This window comes from Salmo salar, chromosome ssa10, assembly GCF_905237065.1.
Source record: "Salmo salar chromosome ssa10, Ssal_v3.1, whole genome shotgun sequence".
Lineage (NCBI taxonomy): Eukaryota > Metazoa > Chordata > Actinopteri > Salmoniformes > Salmonidae > Salmo > Salmo salar.
In genome coordinates this window covers 11939896-11964756 of record NC_059451.1, presented here as the reverse complement: position 1 = coordinate 11964756, position 24861 = coordinate 11939896, and the positions used below count along the sequence as shown (strand labels likewise).

At 45.6% G+C, this 24861-nt stretch overlaps 1 protein-coding gene across 12 annotated transcripts in view; it reads right to left on the bottom strand.

Moving 5' to 3' along the window:
• LOC106613511 (dynamin-like 120 kDa protein, mitochondrial) overlaps positions 1-24861 on the bottom strand; it is a 60039-nt gene that overhangs the window by 7081 nt on the left and 28097 nt on the right. For all 12 annotated transcript variants that reach the window (XM_014215848.2, XM_014215850.2, XM_014215853.2 and 9 more), the window contains 8 exons: positions 23226-23302; positions 22254-22419; positions 20260-20412; positions 19983-20091; positions 19241-19461; positions 18667-18783; positions 17176-17269; positions 13445-13555 (listed from right to left, as the gene is read on the bottom strand). In XM_014215848.2, the coding sequence (XP_014071323.2) occupies positions 13445-13555; positions 17176-17269; positions 18667-18783; positions 19241-19461; positions 19983-20091; positions 20260-20412; positions 22254-22419; positions 23226-23302 (1048 nt within the window). The remainder of the gene's footprint in view (positions 1-13444; positions 13556-17175; positions 17270-18666; positions 18784-19240; positions 19462-19982; positions 20092-20259; positions 20413-22253; positions 22420-23225; positions 23303-24861) is intronic.

Genomic DNA, 24861 nt, shown 5'->3' with positions numbered 1-24861 from the left:
TAATTGACCTGTAATTAGACTGTGAAACAGTGTGGCCCAGGCTGAACAACCGCACCATACAGATGGAGAGAAGAGAGGACAGAGAGACCTTAATCTCTTTAATATGGGGGATGCCCCTCTCTAGAGTTTGATGTGAAAGGAGAAAGGCAGACGTTAGAAAAGGGAGACTGTATTAGAAAGTGTCAACGCAAGGCTTTCTGTGGGTAAAGTTCGGTGCCAGGACCAGCCTCTCTGTTGTTTTTTGCATGGTTCTCCAGTCCAGCATCAGCCAACTCAAGACAGGACCGAGTTCACTGCCTGGTCAGGAGGCTCCCGTCCCAAACTGTCATCATTCAAAAAAATGAGTTAACTTCTCTTGTCACAAGCAAGGTTACATTCTGGGGGTTGGGGGGGTCCGACTCTGAACGTCTGCATGCGCGATCCTGTCCTGACTGAAAGCCGATCTCTTAATGCAACAAACAGAAGAGTAGGCCGTCGCCATATCACTTGACTTGTCTCTAAATCTGTATTGTAACATGCTATAAAAACGTAAGGGCTGCAGGAGGCGGACACAGAAAGCGGAATGTTGTCGGCAAAACGCCCCGTCAGTGGCAAAGCCATGAATCAGGGCTGACTCTGGAGGGCTCATCTAGGAACCAGATGCTTGAGGAGAGCAGAACCAAGGAGTCGAGCCCTGGGCCTGAACAGGTTCAACCTGGGGTCACCAAAGGGGCCAGACTAAACAAAAAAGCAGAGCGGGGAAAACAAAGCCTGACAACTCCAGGTGAAGACGTGTTGTGTAGTTTTGTGTACAGTTTTATTGACAAACATTGACACAGCTTTAAAGGGTGAGATGTCAACAACGCTGTGCATGCAGGGGATTGTAAAATTGGTTAACGAGCAAAATCTGGAGATTTCATTTACTAAGTGGATTTATTTTAGCTAGTGGCACACTACTGGATTCAACAGGAAAACAGCAGTATGATCAAAAACAGAGGACGATGAATTTGGGAGGGTTTTAAGAAAAAGGAACCCATAAACATCCCATATTTCTTAAAAGTCTTCCAACAAAATCATAACATCACTGATCTTACTTTACCTGTACACGATTGAGACTGTATTTCACATACAAGCGCAGAGTAATGACAAGTCTTCATACCATAAAAACTGTGCAAGACACTCAAGCTGGAAATTCACAAAATAGCTATGTAATTTGTGAGTTGTTTTGGGGGGGAGGATGTAAACCATGGTAAAATCACAGAGAGCCAGAGTTCCCAGGCTTCTAAAGCCAACCTTTTGCACTCAGATGGTCTGTACTGCAGCTAAGTAGCCCGGACGATCAATCTTACTGGGTAACGTCGGCCTGATAATCTCGGGGTGACAGAGTGTTTATGTTAAATCACTGTCATAATCCCTCCGAGCCACAGGTGTGGACTGCCCGCCGCTGAACGCGGGGCGTGTGTCCACGCGTACATAAGCAGGCAGACGGACACATTGAACAGAATCAACTGTAACGTGTTCAATTCCAAGGCATAGTCTGATTGTGGCACACAGCACATCCAGAATCAGGGTCGACACCTTGGAAGACCTCAGGTCGTTTTGTCTCTCCGTCTCCATGACTTCTATCACACACAGATGAATCTGGAGGTCCGACTCATGTCAGTCAGTCCCATGAAGGTAAGTACCATGAAGGAACAGCGCTGATCCCAAACGAACCACAGAGACGGCCGATGACACCCATCAGACACACACACACACATCACTCCAACTCCCTCAGCTAAATACGGGTTTCCAGCTGGTCTAGAGAGCACACACCTGTCCCATTGACACACAGTACAGCAGGAACTGCAAACAAACATTGAATTCCTTAACGCCACCGCAAGAGTGAAATGTGTCATTGCAAGCACAATCAAACTCCATCTCTGAAAACATACATCAAGTTTCTTTATCTATAACCAGGTTTTCATCCAACCATTTCATGCAGAGGAATTACCTGACGCGTGAAAAAAGTCAGAACCGGTCTGATGGAAACAGGAAATATTGATAGAAGTCAACAGACAATTTGTTCCGTGGGATCTTTTTGTTTGTAAAATGAATTATGCAATAAATGGCGGTGGAAACCATGAGTTCGAAGTAAACTTGGAACCACGCGGGATGATATGTTGTGTGGTCCTCCCACTACGACTCGGGGAAAGCATGCGATTTATTAGGCTACAGAAGACATGGTGGCGAGCTTGAAGCTCCTTTCCAATAAATATTGAGGGTCTTATTCTGGTGACATGATGTGCGATGCTTGGCTGCCATTTGACAAATAAAAATTCTCACTCTAACCCATAATAATCTCATCATGTTGGCTAGCCTAACTGTACCGTATCTGCGAGCTGTTGGCTAAAGCACGTGCCAAGACCAAAATGGGCACATTTTCCATATAACGCAACAGTTTTTGTGATAAAACCGTCGGTGGAGTTGAAAATACATCTGGAAATTTAACTTGTATTTTTTATTTGGTACACTTAAATCGCAAAAGTGTTTTTTTTATGTGCACTGTGTCATTACGCAAAGCCTTTTATCCGCAAAAAGTCAGTTTGATGGAAACATCTCTGGCGGGAAAACGTGCATATTGTTTTGATGCAGATTTTAGAATTCGTATTGAAACTCTGTCGCCAATTGGATGGAAATCTAGCTATTGTCAGTGGGCGACGGGGAAGAAGTCTGATAAAAACTAGAAGACCTGCCAACTTAAAGCATTCAGCAGTAAACATAATCCAAATCTAACCCCTGGTAGTTTATGTGCAGGGAAGACAATGAGAAAATCCCCCATTTCATCTGTTCAAAAAACTAAAACAAAAGAGAAGACTTAAAACAGACTGCTCTATTTTTACCATGTGAGGGAGGAAGTGTGTGGTTTTCCTATTACCGCATTCTCTTATCCGAGCCGTGGACAGCTAACAGGGGCCTAAGTGTGTGAACAGTAACGGTGCTGTCAGACTGGATGCGTCCCAAGTGGCTTTCTAATTCTCTATATAGCGCACAACTTTTGACCAGAGCTCTATGGGGCCATGGTCAAAAGTAGTGCACTACATAGGAAATTTGGGAGACAGACGGTGTCTGAGTGACAGGAGGATCTGCAGGAATGGGCCCCTTGGGGCCCTGCTGGGAGGGAAACAGACGGTCGGAATCCTCACTGGTCGCTCATCTGTCCCACATCACGACTTTCTCCACTTCCTCTTTTCCCACCAATGGATCACTCTCTCAGGAGCACCAGGGACGTGTCTCAACACTCCTCAGAGGCTTCCATTCCTCGTAACCTTTTCTTGATGATCACTGATAGGTGACGGGTAAGGTTGCGTAAACATGTCCCCCAATGGCCTGAAACAGCTTCCATTGCCCTGTACTTCTTTCACACACATTAGTGCTTTCATCTGTTGCTTTTAGTGGTCTTGGAGGAGGCAAGGAGAGGAGTGTAGATGAGTATTGAGACAAGGCCTGGGAAAGGCAGGTCCAACAGCCTACCCCTTCTCTTTCTGGCTGAGTTTCTGACAGGGTGGACAGTCTCCAAAAATGTCCCCTGCCCCTCTTTCCTACACACACTCAGGCAGAGCAAGGAGAGATTTACAACCATCCGGGGACTGCTGCTGCGGGGCTGTGAAACAGATGCAGGGGAATAGGGGGTTGTGGTGAGGGCGCGGGGGGTCACCAAAACACCAGGGACGTGTCGGAGGGAGCGTGGACAGCCCGCCCTGGCTCCCAGCCTCAGAAAGGAAGGAGGGGATAGGGGGAGGAAAGGAGAGAGGGATGAGGGAGGAGGTTAGGAGGTCGTGAGTGGGACTGGGAGCGGCTGGCTGGCCGGCCGGGTGTAGGGAGGGCCTCTGATCCAGCTGTTGGGAAGACGGAAGTTGTTCCCTCCACTGGCTGTCAGGGAGGGGTATAAACAGTCCTCTGTCAGAGAGGAGGGGATGGGGGGGGGGGCAGACCACATGTGCTTTTAACATCAGCCATGCTCCCTGTTCCTTTTACGTAAAAAAAACGTTAAAAAACACACAAATATATGTACGCACGCGTTGCGTGTGAGCTTGTGCATGCCGAGTGCGTGCAAGAGCCCATCCATGGTCAGGAGTTTGGTGTGTGTGAGATAGTTAAGACAGGAAGAAAGCTGGCTGCAGATGAAAGGAAAGACAGAGCAGTATGTTTTAAAGCGGCGTTATGACAACTCTAAACGTAGTGTTTGTCTACTCCCAAGCCCTGGAGAAAATGGACAAGTTGGCCCAGAGTCAATCTTTGATGTTTCCTCTTTACGAGAAAACTTCTAAACTAGCACTACAATTAATGCCAGAGTCTGAATCCCTAATGGCACCCTATTCCCTATGTAGTGCACTACCTTTGACCAGGGCCCATTGGCTTTCCCATTTGGGGCACTTCTTTCACCGTCTATTTGTCTATGTGAGGACATGAGGGGAAGCTGACAAAATGCTTTTAAAAAAACCACCAAATTGATGTAGAGATCTAGAGGAGAGTAAAAGCTTAACCTAAAGGGGCAGCCAATTCATTTGCCAACACATTCAAACACAACGGGCCCTTGAGAGAGCAAGAGCAGCATCAAATGGCCCCTAAGTGATTAAAGGGACAATTCGAGATCCGAAAAATAAGACAGTGGTCATCCAGCCACTTGTTCTGGTAAAACAGCTGAGGGATTGCGGATTGGCAATCCGCAAAGGGTAAAAAAAAAAGTAGCTCCAAATCAAACATACAGCATCCCATGTAAAACGCAATAGTGTGATAAAATGTTGCTCCTTAGGAATCCAAACCTCAGTACATGCAGCAGTACATAAAACTAATGGACATGCCACGTCGCTCCATATACATGCAACAGACAAGTGCCATCTTGTCCTACGGCAGATGCTTCCTCTAAGAGGAGAGAGCAAACAGATGTGTGTGTGTGTGTGTGTGTGTGTGTGTGTGTGTGTGTGTGTGTGTGGGGGGGGGCATTTCTGCTGTGACCTGCCGCCCAGAGCAAACACAGTAAAACCTTGCGCGCACACACACACACACACCTAATACTCCTATACGTCTTCCACTACCGCAGGAGGAAACAGAGGAGCACTTCTCACTGAGCCTCACTAATCACTCCAGAGGAAGAGCAGCTCAAAGGAGAGGAGGGAAGGGGGGGAAAAAAAGAGATAAAAGGGATAGAGGGAGAAGATGTGAGATGGAGGAGTGTGTGAGGGCATTCCACAGAGCAGGTCCAGACAACCTAGAGTGCTATTGTACACACACACACACACACACACACACACTAAGCTCACGGGGAGAGCTAGAAAAGACCAAGGGATGAAGGTGAAGATAAGTGCGTATGTGTGTGCACGCACGCTGGCATGTGTCTGTGTACAGAAGCAGTCCGCGTGCCTGTGCACTGTAAGACACGCGCTCTCCATCAATGTGACAAGCTGAATAAACACCCGCAACTTCCCTTTCAGGCCCACAACTTCATGACATCTGAAAAGCAAAGACTGATGCTTTCAGAGAGGAGGAAGACCATAGCTGGTGGCGTTTACACGGCACATTTTCTCCCATCATGAGGAGTCAAAGGGGTGTCAGTCTGTCACAAGGCAAAACGATGACGGCGAGAGAGAGATGGGGAAGAGGGAAAGAGATAGCGAGATGGGGGGGGGGGGGATGGAAAACAGAGCAAGGGTTAAAGAGAGGCACGTAGACAGAGGGATAGTGTGTATTCTTGGGTTGTTGTAATTGAGTTGTGTATTACTGGAATTAAGGCAGCAGCCCACATCCAGTCAGTCATCTCCTGACGGGCCTGCAGTTCCATATTAGCACTGGGCTCCTTTCCAGAGAGAGAGGAAAAGAGGAGGCATCCTGCCATGCAGCTGCTCTGGCCTGTGGTGCGCTCCTCTTCTCTCCCCCTCATTCACACAAACGCACCCCCCCCCGTACATACACACACACACGTCGCTTCACCTCCACCACCCGTTAATACTCCTACGATCCACCTCCTACACACACACACACACACACACACACACACACACACACACACACCTCCCCCGTGTGAAACCTGAGTGGCACTGGGCTCTACCTGTCTGCTGCGAGTAGGGGCAAATCGCTCTTAACAGCAGACTGCCCCAGGGAGCCCATTTCTGCCTTTGTTAAGAGAAGTGTGTCTCCCCCTCCCCCTCAAAGCATGCAGCCAGGTGAGGCTCAGGTCATATTGAACAAGAGAGAAAGCATTGAAATTAAAAGTTTCCATGCCCTCCATTAACGAGATGACCCCTGGCCTGGCCTAATATCTTTATGAGGGGGACGTCCTCTCCAGCCTTCAGATGACGATGGTGTAACACCGTGTTCAGTTTCTCTCACACACACACACACACACACACACACACACACACACACACACACACACACACACACACACACACACACACACACACCTTCCCACCCAACTAAACTGGTGGAATCTCCTCCTGTCGAGTCTTGCAGGGGGAGGGGCCAGACAGCCCACAGGTGTGTGAGAGGAGAGGCTCACGTCGGAATTCAGCCAAACAACAAGACATTCACTTGTATAATGTCTAATATCGCCATTAAATACATTAGCTTGATATTTTCTATTTACCAGGAAAAAATGTATTGGATCTCGTTATATCATAGATGGTTAAAGACGATCCTCAGATGACTGTTGGATATTCCGACTAGATCGAGAGCCTCAAATTAATTTTGCCCGGGGCCTGCATCTGCATTTGGCTTTGCGGGCCTGTAGTTTGAGACTAGATGGAGGGTAGAGTGGTATCCAGATTTTCATACCTTCATACCGTTCCTGTACTATAGCGCGGTATACGGCATTACCGGCAGTGCACACAAGCGGCACCATTTCTTTCCAAATGTAAAAATAAATAAATCAGAATACACATATTTAAGAAGCTGTAACCAAGAAGCTTGATCTTGCAATCTAGCCACTAAGCTAGCAAGTTAGTGAACCAAATGCATAGCTGGAGCCCTGACCTGGATATCATTTATTTGGCACATCTCAGATCGGGCTCCCGAGTGGCGCAGCGGTCTAAGGCACTGCATCTCAGTGCTAGAGGCGTCACTACAGACACCCTGGTTCGAATCCAGGCTGTATCGCAACCTGCCGTGACAGGGAGTCCCGTAGGGCTGCGCATAATTTGGCTCAGTGTCGTCCGGGTTTGGCCGTCATTGTAAATAAGTATTTGTTCTTAACTGACTTGCCTAGTTAAATAAAGGTTCAATAAAAAAATGTATGCTTTAGGGTGCCCCAAAACATATACGTTTTTAAAAAGGTATTGAAAAATCATGTCTGTATTTAAAAATACCCAAGTATACACGATATACCGCCCAAGCCTAATTGAGGGGAGAAATGGCAAAAAATAGCCTAACTTTATAGACAACTCCAAACTTCCAAGTTAGTCTTGTGGCTGTGCACTGAGCCGTATCTCAGAGCCCAGTAGAGTCTCTGGTCATTTAGAGTGATGGGCTCCACTGCCCTTTTGAAACCTCCAGGGCAGCATCCCAAACGGCACCCGATTCCCTATATAGTGCACTACTTTTGACCAGGGCCCACAGGAAATAGAGTGCCATTTATTTTGGCACACATCTAGGTCTACATTACCGACAGACAACCACCTCCGCACTGTCAGAGGGCTAACCAGCACGATCCTCAACTCTTACTGCATCAAGACTGACAACCTTACATGAATGGACTGAACCCATTTGATCTAATGTAGCTAGGGTCTTAAAAAAGTGCTTCGCAAACTGTAAGGTTGGAACGCAGAAGCGTCGGGAAAGTTCCAATGAACGTTTGAGTTCAGGAGCACCATGGCTCAACGCTTGATAGTGTATCCTACATCCCTTCAGAACCACTATCCTCCTCCTAAACAGCTTTTAATAAAGTGAGACTACTCTGAAAAACAGCCTCTACTTCTGAAGCGTCACTCCTCCTTGGTTCCTCCGAGTGACAAGAGGATGTCGGAGGAGGACAAGCCCAGGCAGGGATACTCTCTGCGGGTTGTCTGGTTTGCCAGTAACCTCCCTTCCGTCTCTGGAAGTGTGCAGCACCTGCAGCCATGGGCAAAGTCAACATGGTGTGTAGCCATTGTGTTCCCAGCCCCACCAGCCTCCCTCATCAAACACTCTGGGAAGGAGGAGGAGGTCTGCATCCCAAATGGCCGCCTACTCCCTATGTAGGTCTTGGAATTCCTCTACGGAGAAGCAGAGGATGAAGAGAGGAGTGTTTTCTCGTTTATTATATTCCTCTCCATTACCCTTCTGGTGGTTTGGTGAGAGAATATGATCCCCATAGGAGGAAGTGAAGGCAGCCCCTTTTAAACTCAACCTAACAACTGGTGTGTGTGTGTGCGTGGATGCGCGTACGTGCGTCCGTGTGTTTGTGTGTGAGAGAGAGAGAGAGAGAGAGAGAGAGTGTACATGTGTCAGTGCTTCCCCAAGGATTGTTTTCAGCAGCAGAGGCAAAAGTAGTGGGTGGGTGGGGGGTTGTGGTCACTTCTGATGACTAATACTTTGTATAACTAGTCACTTATCTTAAAGGGATAGTGCAGGATTATTATTATTATTTTTTTTAACAGTCAAATGATTTAACAGATACCATTTGAATGTCTTTTAATGCAGTTTGAAGGGAGTTTAAGGCAGTTTCGTGAGCTATTGCTAACTATGGACAATGAAAGGAACTCTATGGGAACTGATAGCATTCTAGTTGTTCACATAGACTTACAGTTATTGTGCTAATGCTAGTTTGCAGCTAGCAACTAGCATGCTAGATATACCTTTAAAAAGCAGAAATTTGTAAAAAATTATTCAAAATAACATTTTGTAGTGGCGGCAACGATTTAGCAGCCACAGGGCTATAGGCGAAACACGGTGTGAGTGTGTGTGTGTGTGTGTGGAAGAAGGGTCATACAGTCAAAAGAGAGGCGTGTATGTGTGTTCAAGGCAACACCTGAATGCCAGCCTAGCCGGCAAACACAGATAGGCGCCAGACACATCAACAACCATATCATAGCTGCAAGTGGAAAGCGCCGTCAATGCACACACCTTTAACAAACTAAACTGAGGAGGAACTAAAAAAAATAGGCTAGCGTGTGTGTGTGTGCCCTGATTGGTTGAGGGTACCCAGCACCCTCATTTTTGAACTGTGTGTATGTCATGGTATGTCACGGTCAATGATCGGCTATGAAAAGCCAACTGACATTTACCCCTGAGGTGCTGACCTGTTGCACCCTCAACAACTATTGTAATTATTATTTGACCATGCTGGTCATTTATGAACATTTGAACATCTTGGCCATGTTCTGTTATAATCTCCACCCGGCACAGCCAGAAGAGGACTGGCCACCCCTCATAGCCTGGTTCCTCTCTAGGTTTCTTCCTAGGTTTTGGCCTTTCTAGGGAGTTTTTCCTAGCCACCGTGCTTCTACACCTGCATTGCTTGATGTTTGGGGTTTTAGGCTGGGTTTCTGTACAGCACTTTGAGATATCAGCTGATGTAACAAGGGCTATATAAATACATTTGATTTGATAAATGGTGTGTGTGTGTTGGAAACAGAGACGACAAGGCCCTGGCAGGCTGGCAGCACGCCTCTCTCATGCTGCTCCACTAATGCACTTAGCAGGGCTTCACTAAATAAGCAGGCTACTATAGTGTGGACGCCTCAGTCTGTCACTACACAATAGCCTGTTATTATGGACCGCTCTCTCTGCCTACCAAACAAAGAACAACCAACACGGAGCCAGTGAGCAACGACCCAAACACACACAAAAATATAGGCTACTGTAAATGCCCACACACTTTAATACAAGTTAGCAACAACCCCAACACACACTCTGTCAACAGGCCTGGACTTGTCTTTATCGCTATAGTCCTGTGTATGACTAACGGTCAGTTCCTGGGGGGTCAGAGCGTGGGTGTGTCACGGCCAACAGCATATGAATTCTCTCCCAGGGTCTCCCGTTACCACGGTGGCAGGCACAAACAGAGAGGAACAAGGCCTAGTGACTCATTGCAGCCCCACTGGCATACAGGAAAGAGACAAAACTGTGACTATGCCTGCTCCTCAAGGTTAGGTATCGTATTGACCACGAGTCCAGACAGAAGTACATGTGAATACGCACAGACAGGTAATGTGTTGACCACGAAACACACACCTCTGGATATGTATGAAATCATAAACAGATACAAAATGGAGAACTAAGCTGTATCACAAACCAACGCGCACACACCCACCCAAGGTGGTGTTTTTTAATTCACACACGCCGCATCCTCTTATCTTCTCCCTTTCACTCCTAGGTCTGCGTCCCAAATGGCACCATATTGCCAATCAGGGTTACCTAGGCTACTTTGAAACAAGGTAAGACTTAACTCATAAAATTAAGTAAAACGTTCAGGGTTCAAACAATTAAGTAATAAAAAACGGAAATACCTTATTTACATAAGTATTCAGACCCTTTGATATGAGACTTGAAATTGAGCTCAGGTGCATCCTGTTTCCATTGGTCATCCTTGAGATGTTTCTACAACTTTGAGTCCACCTGTGGTAAATTCAATTGATTGGACATGATTTGGAAAGGCACACACCTGTCTATATAAGGTCCCACTGTTGACAGTACATGTCAGGGCAAAAACCAAGCCATGAGGCCGAAGGAATTGTCCGTAGAGCTCCGAGACAGGATTGTGTCGAGGCACAGATCTGGGGAAGGGTACCAAAAAATGTCCTCCGCATTGAAGGTCCCCAAAAACACAGTGGCCTCCATCATTCTTATATGGAAGAAGTTTGGAACCACCAAGACTCTTCCTAGAGCTGGCCGCCCAGCAAAACTGAGCAATCGGGAGAGAAGGGCCTTGGTCTGGGAGGTGACCAAGAACTCGATGGTCACTCTTACAGAGCTCCAAAGTTCCTCTGTGGAGATGGGAGAACCTTCCAGAAAGACAACCATCTCTGCAGCACTCCACCAAATCAGGCCTTCATGGTAGAGTGGCCAGACGGAAGCCACTCCTCAGTAATGACACCCTGCTTGGAGTTTGCCAAAAGGCACCTAAAGACTCTTAGACCATGAGAAACAAGATTCTCTGGTCTGATGAAACCAAGATTGAACTCTTTGGCCTGAATGCCAAGCGTCACATCAGTAGGAAACCTGGCACCATCCCTACGATGAAGCATGGTGGTGGCAGCATCATGCTGTGGGGATGTTTTTCAGCGGCAGGGACTGGGAGACTAGTCAGGATCGAGGCAAAGATGAACAGAGCATAGTACAGAGAGATCCTTGATGAAAATCTGCTCCAGAGTGCTCAGGACCTCAGACTGGGGCGAAGGTTCACCTTCCAACAGGACAACGACCCTAAGCACACAGCCAAGACAACGCAGGAGTGGCATCCGGACAAGCCTCAATGTCCTTGAGTTGCCCAACCAGAGCCCAGACTTGAACCCGATCGACCATCTCTGGAGACCTGAGAATAGCTGCGCAGCAATGCTCCCCATCCAACCTGACAGAGCTTGAGAGGATCTGCAGAGAACAATGGGTGAAACTCCCTAAATACAAGTGTGCTAAGCTTGTAGCGTCATAACCAAGAAGACTCGAGGCTGTAATCGCTTCCAAAACAATGTTCTGAGTAAAGGGTCTGAATAGTTATGTAAATGTGATTTCAGTTTTTTTATTAATTAGCTAAAATTTCTAAAAACTTGTTTTTGCTTTGTCATTACGGGGCATTGTGTGTAGATTGATGAGAAAAAAACAATTTAAATCAATTTTAGAATAAAGCTGTATAACGTAACAAAATGTGAAAAAAGTCAAGACACCCTACGCTGTCAAGGGATTTTCTGAATTTCTTTACTATTTTCTACATTGTAAAATAATAGTGTAGACATCAAAACTATGAAACATATGGAATCGTGTAGTAACCAAATGAAAGTGTTAAAACAAATCAAAATATATTTCATATTTGAGATTTTTCAAAGTAGCCACCCTTTGCCTTGACAGCGTTGCACATTCTTGGCATCCTCTCAACCAGCTTCAAGAGATAGTCACCTGGAATGCATTTCAGATAACAGGTGTGCCTTGTTAAAAGTTCATTTGTGGAATTCAAGGCACACTTAACTAGAATCTTCAGCGATACGCCATCCATCTGGTTTGCGCTTAGTGGGACTATCATTTGTTTTTCAACAGGACAATGACCCAAAACACACCTCCAGGTTGTGTAAGGGCTATTTGGCCAAGAAGGAGAGTGAAGGAGTGCTCAGCATACGTGGGAACTCATACAAGACTGTTGGAAAAGCATTCCTCTTGAAGCTGGTTGAGAGAATGCCAAGAGTGTGCAAAGCTGTCATCAAGGCAAAAGGTGGCTACTTTGAAGAATCCCAAATATATATATTTTTTAAAGTGCTTTCCCTATTATTCTACAATGTAGAAAATAGTAAAAATAAAGAAAAACCCTTGAATGAGTAGGTGTGTCCAAACTGTTGACTGGTACTGTATATTCTGATGTGTCATATAGTGCACTACCATAGTAAAATGATACTATGACCACGTTGAAAGTTATAGACGCACACGCACTTAGAGGTGGCAGGCGCTGTCACTTTGCTTCCTCTGTTATCAGTGTGTGTGTGAGAGAGCAAGTCTGGGCTTGTCGACACTCCACTCGGCCGCTCCACATATTGCTGTGTTGTATCAGCAGAGCTTCTTAGCAGAGAGCAGGGCTGGGCTAGGAGACATGACAGGCAGCACACTGTTTCCTAAATTCTGCTGCCAGACACGCTCTTTCCCGCTCTTTTGCTTACCACCTCGTCTCCTGAGAGCAGCAATTAAAGTCTCAAGCCCAGAGAGCGAGAGCGCGAGCGAGAGCATGTGTGTGTGTGTGTGTGTGTGTCCATACGCGCATGCATTCACCTTTCTTGAAGTAGAGAGCGTGTGTGCATGCTAAGTTCCTAAAGTGTAAGGTCATGTAAATGTGTGTGTCCAGAACGCACATGCGTGTGGGGAGTATACAGTAAATTAAGCTACGCAGTGGTCAGAACGTGTCTAAGACGTCAGTGCCACGAAGCAGACATCCCACTGTTAGCGGTCAATCCGTAGCAGTAACAGACACGGGATAGTCAAGCTTTTCCAATGCGCTGACATATGGTGAATGAGAAGACTTCACCTTTCCTTTACCACCACTGCCATCTAGTGGCGTCTGGTACGTTGCAAAACCACACGGTCGTCAAATCGGAAAGAGAAACGCACAGCCAAATCCATCATATTCAAAACAATATTTGTTCTACATAAAGATATTTGTTCTTCCACTAGGTACCATAATATAAGTGATCTATTCGTTAGTAAGGCATAAACAGGAGGGAACACAAATGAGACTGTACCATTCTGGTTAAACTGAAGTGTGTGTATGTAGCTGGTGTGTGTGTGTGTGTAATAAGTGTGTGAGGTGACTCACTGAGGTCCTCTGCCAGCTGTACTCTGCGTCCGGTGATGAGGTGAACCTTCTTCTCGTTGTCCTCACCAAAGTCCTCCAGCACCTCCTTCACGTTCTTCTCCAGGCGCCGCACTGAATATGTGACAACACACACACACACCACAGAATGTCAGACATCAAAGACACAGCAAACAGACCTACACAGAGTCTACAAAACATTAAGAACACGTGCTCTTTCCATGACAGACTGACCAGGTGAATCCAGGTGAAAGCCATGATCCCTTATTGACGTCACTTCTCATATCCACTTCAATCAGTGTAGATGAAATGGAGGACACAGGTTAAACTAAGGATTTTTAAGCCTTGTTACAATTGAGATGGATTGTGTATGGGTGCCATTCAGAGGGTGAGTCCAAGCCAGACGACTTGAGGCTGTTCTGAAGGCAGTGGGGTGGGTGGATATACATATAAAAAAATATATATATGCCTAGAAAATGGAGCAAGTGCTCTTTGGACAAGACAGTTGAGCTTACAATAAGGCTGGGTGATATATCAAAATAATTTGATTAATTCAAATCTATATATTGTTTTTATGAGCGTTGCTGTCCGCTTGTTCTAATGTCTTTTTGGTCTTGTCTCCTTCGTTGCGTCTGTGCTGTGTGCACCTTCCCATTTACACCAGATATCTATATAATGACGAGATGCTCATGTCTCCGCCGTAACAATGGGAGTCATTGTTCCAAAGGCGGGAAGGCAAGCGACAAGCTGAGGTCCAAAATAAGTCCATTCAAACGCATTGGGGTTATTTTGGACAGAGTGAAACCTCTCGCGTTACCTCTTCCTCTCTGTTCTCACACACACAGCCCCTACCCCTGCCACTCACATCAACAATGATGAGAGATCACTTACTCTCCGACAAGCGGTTTCAACTCGCTATTTGCATTTGCGGTTTGGTCCAACAGAATAGATCATACGGACACTGAAACACAGTGAGACATTATTTTACTGTAATAGAGGTTAACCTTTCTAACAATACCCATTTTATGTCTCAACTCCTCAAATTGCGAGCTGAGCCAGACACTACTAAAAACGGGAGTATCAATGAACATTGATTCTGGAAAATCCTCCGTTTGTCGCGCACGACATTGGGGTATCACTTACTGCTAGCAGCATTTTAGCCTAAGACTGTTACACCAGCTGTCTAGTCTTTTATAAATGTGCAATAACCATAAAGAACAATTATATAAGGAATTGGCAAGTCGTTTACATTCTGAGAAATAAAGTACGCCACTCGATTTCAACATCTGAACAAAGTAGACCGGCTAGCATGCTGTTCAAACAGTTGGAGACGGACAGTATGTGTTCATAACAATTCACCTGTTCTGCCTTGTTAGCTAGCAAACAGATTCAAGTCCCGTGTGGCTCAGTTGGTAGAGCATGGTGTTTGCAACGCCAGGGTTGTGGGTTCGATTCCCACGGGGGACCAGTACGGAGAAGAAAAAAAATGTATGAAACGTATGCAGTCGCTCTGGATAAGAGCGTCTGCTAAATGACTAACATGTAAAATGTAAATGTAAGTTGGCTAAATTTTTAATATTAAAGATTAGCTGGCTACTCACTAGCACGTGGGCTTGTGCTTGAGAGATTGTTCATGAGACCGGTGTTAACTTGCAACAAGAAGTTATTAATTATTAGGGAATGTATTATGCATGGTTCTGGTTAAATTTGTAACAGAAAGGGCATTTTCATAGACTTGAAAGCCATTATATAATTACATTAATAATGGGTCTTATGGTTGGTAAGGCATACAGTACACATACGGAAAGTATTCAGACTAAATCTACACACAATACCCCAGAATGACATGGCGAAAACTGGTTTAGACATTTTTGCAAATGTATAAAAATAAAACAGAAAAACATTATTTACATATGTTTTCAGACCCTTTGCTATGAGACACGAAATTGAGCTCAGGTGCATCCTGTTTCCATTGATCATCCTTGAGATGTTGCTACAACTTGATTGGAGTCCACCTGTGGTAAATTCAATTGATTGGACATGATTTGGAAAGGCACACACCCGTCTATATAAGGTCCCACAGTTAACAGTGCATGTCAGAGCAAAAACCAAGCCATAAGGTTGAGGGAATTGTCCGTTGAGCTCCGAGACAGTATTGTGTCAAGGCACAGATCTGAGGAAGGGTACCAAAACATTTCTGCCGCATTGAAGGTCCCCAAGAACACAGTGGCCTCCATCATTCTTAAACGGAAGAAGTTTGGAACCACCAAGACTCTTCCTAGAGCTGGCCACCCGGCCAAACTGAGCAATCGGAAGAGAAGGGCCTTGGTCAGGGAGGTGACCAAAAACCCGATGGTCACACTGACAGAGCTCCAGAGTTCCTCTGTGGAGATGGGAGAACCTTCTAGAAGGACAACCATCTCTGCAGCACTCCACCTTTATGGTAGAGTGGCTAGACGGATGCCACTCCTCAGTAAAAAGCACATGACATCCCACTTGGAGTTGGTCAAAAGACACCTAAAGGACTCTCAGACCACGAGAAACAAGATGATATGGTGTGATGAAACCAAGATTGAAGTCTTTGGCCTGAATACCAAGCATCACGTCTGGAGGAAACCTTGTAGCGTCATACCCAAGAAGACTCAAGACTGTAATCGCTGCCAAAGGTGCCTCAACAAAGTATTGAGTAAAGGGTCTGAATACTTACATAAATGTGATAGTTTATTTGTAATCATTTGCCCAAAAAATACAAACCTGTTTTTGCTTTGTCATTATGGGGTATTGTGTATAGATTGATGAGGGGGGAAAAAAACGATTTAATCAATTTTAGAGTAAGGCTGTAACCTAACAAAATGTGGAAAGAGTCAAGGGGTCTGAATACTTTCCGAATGCACTGTATATTTATCCTAAGTATAATTTCACGAGCTCTGAATTAAATAGATTATTGCTGTCTGTTTGAAGTGCAGTGTATTTGACCTTTAATTGTACAATCAACTTATTAAAAAATGTGATATATTGTGAAGTCTATAAAAGTTTGAGACATGACTTTTCGGCCATATCGCCCAGCCCTAGCTTACAGCACATCTGGTTCCACCATATAGCTCAGCTAGTGGCAGTAGCTGCATCCCAAATGGCACCGGATTCACTATGGGCACTGGTAAACAACTATGCACTAGGTCAAAAGTAGTGCACTATGTAGGGAATAGGGTGCCATTTGGGACATGGGCTATAATTCTTCTGTGTCTGCTACCTAGCTCCCCAGTACACTGTAGCTCACTCAGACAGGGTCAGACTGAGGGCAGACATTCTCCGTTCAAACTCTATGACTCAACGGACTGTTCACCGTCCCTCTCATATGAACCAGTTAAGAGCTATAAAGCCTTCAATTTCAGGCCGGTATGCAGCTGCCTGCCTGTATGCTCTAGTGAGGGCTTGTGTGTTGGCAGACTGAGATGGTACATGACAATAATATTGACCATGTGCAGTTGGTTCTGCCCTGCTAAGCCCCAGTTCATTGTAGCTCAGTCTTGGATGACCCTGCCCAGTTCTACCTAGCCCCAACGTTAGCTAACTTATGATAATCAAGCTAGCCATGAAGCCTATGCTGGCATGGCAATCTCTGCAACGACGAACTCAGGAAGTCTGTTCCACTGGTTTCCAGTTTGATTTCCACATTTTGTAACGGCTGAAAACCCAATTTCTAGCCCCAGCCCTATACCCCGGTCCCAGCCTACCCTCTGTGTTGGTTAGCTGCTGTCTGAGTGTGTTGGCTGTGATAAGCAGCATCCTCTGGATCCTCCAGAACAGCACGACGTCATTGCACTCCAGCTATGGAAGAAGAGAAACAGACTTTGAAACTGAGATAGGGTAGAAGTTACACGCATGGTTTTTACTGCAGGCAGGGGAACGGGTAGTGTAGATCGATGGACAATTGACTACAGTCCAAAAGGTGCGTTCGACAAGGGAAATAGTTGGCAAAAGTTAACATACGATGACACATTCCATTCATTTTGTGTTAACTGCAGCGTCAATGCATCAATGCTGTGTAATACATTCTGCAGTCAAACTGTTTTCATTATGTAATGCAATTTTTTACTGAATACGTGTTCAACAACAGTTCAACATTCACCTTTCGCTTCCACCTCTGTCAAGTCTACGCATACAATTTGATGCATACGTCGGATATATCCAACATATGCACCACAGAGAACACATCGCGACTGCCTCTGCAATGCTGCAAGGCAGATACCATTGGAAATGAACGTCCTTCTGATTTAGGCTATTACATCGAGTAAGAATAAATAATCCTTACAAAAAATGTGCTATTTGCGGCTTCACCGTAACGTTTTTGGAACGTTCATTCAAATCGTTCAACTGAAATTGTTACTACGGTAACACGTTCGCCGAAACAGAAGCCTTGTTGAACTCGCCTCATAATGCGTCTCTGAAATCTTAGTTGAGAACAGCTACCTCTGGCAGCTCACCTTGGAGCCCAGATCACTTACCTCCGAGTCGACAAAGTGTCTGTGGCAGCTCACCTTGGAGCCCAGGTCACTTACCTCCGAGTCGACAAAGTGTCTGTGGCTGCAGCTCACCTTGGAGCCCAGATCACTTACCTCCGAGTCGACAAAGTGTCTGTGGCTGCAGCTCACCTTGGAGCCCAGATCACTTACCTCCGAGTTGACAAAGTGTCTGTGGCTGCAGCTCACCTTGGAGCCCAGGTCACTTACCTCCGAGTCGACAAAGTGTCTGTGGCAGCTCACCTTGGAGCCCAGGTCACTTACCTCCGAGTCGACAAAGTGTCTGTGGCAGCTCACCTTGGAGCCCAGGTCACTTACCTCCGAGTCGACAAAGTGTCTGTGGCAGCTCACCTTGGAGCCCAGGTCACTTACCTCCGAGTCGACAAAGTGTCTGTGGCAGCTCACCTTGGAGCCCAGGTCACTTACCTCCGAGTCGACAAAGTGTCTGTGGCTGCAGCTCACCTTGGAGCCCAGGTCACTTACCTCCGAGTCGACAAAGTGTCTGTGGCTGCAGCTCACCTTGGAGCCCAGGTCACTTACCTCCGAGTCGAGAAAGTGTCTCTGGCAGCTCACCTTGGAGCCCAGGTCACTTACCTCCGAGTCGACAAAGTGTCTGTGGCTGCAGCTCACCTTGGAGCCCAGGTCACTTACCTCCGAGTCGAGAAAGTGTCTCTGGCAGCTCACCTTGGAGCCTAGGTCACTTACCTCCGAGTCGACAAAGTGTCTCTGGTAGTAGTAAAAGCCTCGTCTACACAGGTTACAGTGCTGCAGGGCCTTCTGCAGGAAGTGACGTCTGTACAGTTGGTGCCACGTGTCCTTGATCTGGAACACAGGAAATAGTAGAGGGACAGAATGCGAGAGGGGCAGGCTCTGCTTCATGGTGTCCTGGGATGTGGGATAGTGTGTGTGTGTGTGTGTGTGTGTGTGTGCGCGTCTAAATTCTATTTTATTTGAATTAACCCTTATTTTACCAGGTAAGTTGACTGAGAACACGTTCTCATTTACAGCAACGAGCTGGGGAATAGTTTCAGGGGAGGACGAATGAGCCAATTGTAAACTGGGGATGATTAGGTGGCCATGACGGTATGAAGGACAGATTGGGAATTGATATACTTGTGTCTGAGTACTCATGTCCTCTATCAAATAGAGATCTGAAAACACAATACAACTTCCAACTGCCCAGTTCCTCAATAAATGCATACGTACTTATTGCAAAGTTATGACATGCACTACTCCACTGGAGTGCCTAAGACTTGTGACCAGAGTTGGTCTCCCTCACCAGGGCAGGGTCCACCTCCACCCCTCGGCCTTCCAGGTTCTTGCGGACAGTGGTGACCTCGTCGTTGGCCAGGTAGGCCGTGTGGTCCTCGTGGAGCTTCAGCAGGCGCTCCAGCTCGTTTCTGGTTTCGTTGCGGGTGTGCTGCTCGGGCGAGCGGTTCTTCCAGCTCATCCAGCGCTGCTTCCAGTCAGGACCCACCATGTCATTTATCACAGAGTCCGCTAGGAGAGACGCACAGAGGTAGTGAGATCGTAGTATTAGAGGTAGTGTAGAAGTAGACAGGTGCAAAGAGGGAGGGAGGGAGGGAGGGAGGGAGGGAGGGAGGGAGGGAGGGAGTAGAGGTTAGGGTTGTCACAATACCAATATCGCGAACCTCGGAAGTATCGTGGTAAGAAAACAAAACATGAAGCGGATTTCATTTCTTGAGGAAAACAGTCCCAATATTAGAAACAAACAGCATTATGTTGTCGCCTAGAGTCACATTTGTTTAATTGGCAAGCTATAGCACCCACAATTTTACATAAAGTAGCTTTTTAATAGGACCATAGAGTTTAGTCTAATTTCTCTTTTTCGCCATGGAAAAATTGGTGTCGTAGTATAGCGATTCTGGTATCGTGACAACCCTAACAGAGATAAACAGGTGCAGAGAGAGGGAGACATACACACAGCAGTAACACAGTCAGTGAAAGATTAAGGAAGTGGTTGATTGTAAAGCCACGGTGAAGGTGGGTGTGTAACCTACTGTCTTTGAGGCGAGCCTGCAGGGTCTCCTCCATGAACTGGATGGCTGCGTCCCACTGGGGCTTGTCTGTGATGGAGCGGTCCTCCAGAGCATTGTGCTGGATCACCCTCTGACAACCCACACAGACAGGAGAACGGACGTTACGCACAAGACAAGGGGAGACGGGAAACCTGATTGTATAATAATGTTTGCCTGCTGTATGTGGTTGAATATGAGAAAGAGTATAGAGTATTGCAATGTCAGTCTTTTTTTACTGTGTGTGTCCATGTTTAAGTACCAGGCTGTCCATGGCCCTCTCGTTCCACTTGTGCCTCTTGATGCTCTCGTCCTTCACCGCCTCCTTGAGCTTGTCAAAGATGTCGTCCTGGTCCTTCCCTTTATACTCGGCCATAAAGCGGGCGAACTCCTCCTGCAGCGTCTCCCAGGCAACCTGGGGGGGGGAACAGAGGAGAGGATCGGGCCTTGTATCAACACAGCACCATGGCCGGCTACAGAGACAACGCCACAATATCCGCATGCCATTACCGTCATACCAATCAGAACAGTCACCGACATAGTGATTGCGAGGAAAACGCAAATTTGGAACAAAAAGGACAATTGTCCACCACAGTAAAACCATTTATCTCTAATAATAATACATTTGTTTCCATCATCTGAAATAATCAAAACAGAGAGTCCTGACGAGAAACAAACAATTCCTTATGACATTGGCAGTGCATTTGGAATGTATTCTGACCCCTTGACTTTATCCACATTTTGTTACAGCCTTATTCCAAAATTGAATAAATGTTTCTTTTCCCCTCAATCTACACACAATACCCTATAATGACAAAGCAAAAACAATGGTTTTTAGAAATGTCTGCAAAAGTATAAAAAAGAAATAAAAAAAAGAAAAGAAAACTTTACTGAGTACTTTGTTGAAGCAGCTTTGGCAGCGATTACAGCCTCGAGTCTTCTTGGGTATGATGCTACAAGATTGGCACATCTGTATTTGGGGAGTTTCTCCCAATCTTCTCTGCAGATCCTCTTAGGCTCTGTCAGGTTGGATGGGGTACGTCGCTGCACAGCTGTTTTCAGGTCTCTCCAGAGATGGTCGATCGGGTTCAAGTCCGGGCTCTGGCTGGCCCACTCAAGGACATTGAGTCTTATCCCGAAACCACTCCTGCGTTGTCTTGGCTGTGTGCTTAGGGTCATTGTCCTGTTGGAAGGTGAACCTTCGCCCCAGCCCCCGCTCCATTCATCTTTCCCTCGATCCTGACTAGTCTCCCAGTTCCAGCGGCTGAAAAACATCCACACACCATGATGCTGCCACCACCATGCTTCACCGTAGGGATGGTGCCAGGTTTCCTCCTGACTTGATGCTTGGCACTCAGGCCAAAGAGTTTTATTAGACTAGAGAATCTTGTTTCTCATGGTCTGAGAGTCCTTTAGGTGCCTTTTGGCAAACTCCAAGCGGGATGTCATGTGCATTTCACTGAGGAGTGGCTTCCTTCTGGCCACTCTACCATAAAGGGCTGAAAGGTAGAGTGCTGCAGAGATTATTGTAATTCTGAAAGGTTCTCCCATCTCCACAGAGGAACTCAGGAGTTCTGTCAGAGTGATCATCGGGTTCTTGGTCACCTCCCTGACCAAGGCCCTTCTCCCCGATTGCTCAGTTTGGCCGGGCGGCGAGCTCTAGGAAGAGCCTTCTTCCATTTGAGAATGGTCGAGGCCACTGTGTTCTTGGGGACCTTCAGTGCAGCAGAAATGTTTTGCTACCCTTCCCCAGATCTGTCTCAACACAATCCTGTCTCAGAGCTCTACAGACAATTCCTTTGACCTCATGGCTTGGTTTTGCTCTGACATGCACTGTCAACTGTGGGACCTTATATAGACAGGTGTGTACCTTTCCAAATCATGTCAAATCAATTGAATTTACCACAGGTGGACTCCAATCAAGTTGTAGAAACATCTCAAGGATGATCAATGGAAACAGAATGCACCTGATCTCAATTTCGTGTCTCATAGCAAAGAGTCCGAATACTTATGTAAATAAGTTGTTTCTTATTTTTAACGCATTTGCAAAACATTCTAAAAAGCGGTTTTTAATTTGTCATTATGGGGTATTGTGTGTAGATTGATGAGGGAAAATGTTAATTTAATCAATTTTGGAATAATGCTGTAACTTAAAGTGTGGAAAAGGGGAAGGGTCTGAATACTTTCCAAATGTACTATAGCTCCACAGCCATGAAGAGATTTAAAGAGATTGAGGTAGCAGCAGTCTAACTCTACCTCTAATGCCTTGTGAGGCAGCTGCTTGTCCGTCCACTGTTTGAGCTTGATGTCCACAGTGGTGTTGAAGGTGCCAGAGTTCATGGTCTGGGCTGCCGGCAGGTAGATGTTCTCGATGACATGTGTGGACACGCGCTCCCACAGCTTCTTCTGTAGGATAGCCTCCCTGCAGGGGCAAAGGGCAGATGGGCAAAATACAACCTTGTGAGCGCTTTGTGGTGGGACACTGCTTTGGAGACAACACTATGTGAGTGCATCCCAAAATGACAACCTATTTCTTATACAATGCTCTACTTTTGGTCAAAAGTAGTGTACTAGATAGGGAACAGGATGCCTTTTGGGACAAATCCCCATGAATGCCCAGCAGCTTGTTAACTAAAGCTTGGCTCTTTATCTGACCAGGGCTGTATGACAATGGGACAAACCCCTTCTCAATCCCCCTGGGTTGCTGGTGAAGACTCATTTATCACAAAACACACACACACTCATATTTCATACACAACCCTTTGTTTTTGCTCCCAGCTCCACTCGTATCAATACAACACACTTCTCAGACGCTTCGATTGCATTGCTGGCTAACAGGGCCATCTTGGCTCCCCCACCACCCCCAGTCGCACCGTAGCCCATTCATCAGGCCATTGATCCAGTGCTACAGATGGGGCTCGGAGGGGCTCTTAGCCTCTCACCAACCACTGGACATCCATCTCATTTAGCCTACTGCTAACCTCTTGGGGGGCGCACACACAGCCACCTGCACCATTCAGAACTTATACAGCAAAGTCGTCTAAGGGCCGCGGAATTCCTGAATTGATTTAATTACCTTTGAATATGAAGCATAGAACACTAAGTTGATGTTGGCAATATTATTTTAATAACTTAAACTAAATAAGAATGTACATAAAGCTGTAGGTGATAAAACATCATTTGAAGGGGAACATGTTCATCACGGAAAACATGAGGGCAAACACTAACCAGTGTTTCGGTGTGACTTGACTCAAGCTAATAACTTCATCCAAGATTTCGTTCTTGGCTTTTTCGAAGAGTTCATTCTGGAAGATAAGATGAACAGAAAACTCATGATTAGCTGGTGGAATCTGGCACTGTTGACCATTCTCTCAAAATGTCAGAAAAAACCTACACATGAAAACTGGACTGGTGAAGGACATTATTGTGGACAGAAGCAGACAAAGTCCTAACTCGACTAGAGTTACCTATAATTAAGTAAAACAATATATAGATCTAAAGAAATATAATAGTACACAAGAGATAGATATATACAGTGTATTCGGAAAGTATTGAGACCCCTTGACTTGTTCCACATTTTGTTACGTTACAGCCTTATTCTAAAATTGACTGGATTAAACACATTTCTCATCAATCTACACAACCCCATAATAACGAAGCAAAAACAGGTTCATTTTTTTTGCAATCTACTCATTCAAGGGATTTAAAAAAACTATTTTCTACATTGTAGAATAATAGTGAAGACATCAAAACTATGAAATAACACATATGGAATCATGTAGTAAATCAAAATATATTTCATATTTAAGGTTCTTCAAAGTAGCCACCCTTTGCCTTGATGACAGCTTTGCACACTCTTGGCATTCTCTCAACCAGCTTCATGAGGTAGTTACCTGGAATGTATTCCAATTAACAGGTGTGCCTTGTTAAAAGTTAATTTGTGGAATTCTTTCCTCCTTAATGCGTTTGAGCCAATCAGTTGTGTTGTGACAAGGTAGGGTTGGTATACAGGAGATAGCCCTATTTGGTAAAAGACCAAGTCCATATTATGGTAAGAACAGCCCAAATAAGCAAAGAGAAAAGACAGTGCATCACAACTTTAAGACAATATGGAAAATTTCAAGAAGTTTCTTCAAGTGCAGTCAAAAAAAACATCAAACGATATGATTAAACTGGCTCTCATGAGGACCACCACAGGAAAGGAAGACTCAGTTATCTCTGCTGCAGAGGATAAGTTCATTAGAGTTATCAGCCTCAGGAATCGGCAATTAACTGGAATATATTTAGTTTAACACTTTATTTTTACTATTTTCTACATTGTAGAATAAAGAAAAACCCTGGAATGAGTAGGGGTGGCCAAACTTTTGACTTGTACTGTAAGTATTCAGACCCTTTTGCTATGAGACTCGATATTGAGCTCAGGTACATCCTGTTTCCAGTGATCATCTTTATGTTTCTACAACTTGATTGGAGTCCACCTGTGTTAAAATCAATTGATTGGACATGATTTAGAAAAAGCACACACCTGTCTATATAAGATCCCACAGTTGACAGTGCATGTCAGAGAAAAAAAACCAAGCCATGAGGTCGAAGGAATTGTCCATAGAGCTCCGAGACAGGATTGTGTCGAGGCACCGATCTGGGGAGGTGTACCAAAAAATGTCTGCAGCATTGAAGGTACCCAAGAACACAGTGGCCTCCATCATTCTTAAATAGAAGATGGTTGGAACCACCAAGACTCTTCATAGAGCTGGCCGCCCGGCCAAACTAAGCATTTGGGGGAGAAGGTCCTAGATCAGGGAGGCGACCAAGAACCTGATGGTCACTCTGAAAGAGCTCCAAGGTTCCTCTGTGGAGATGGGAG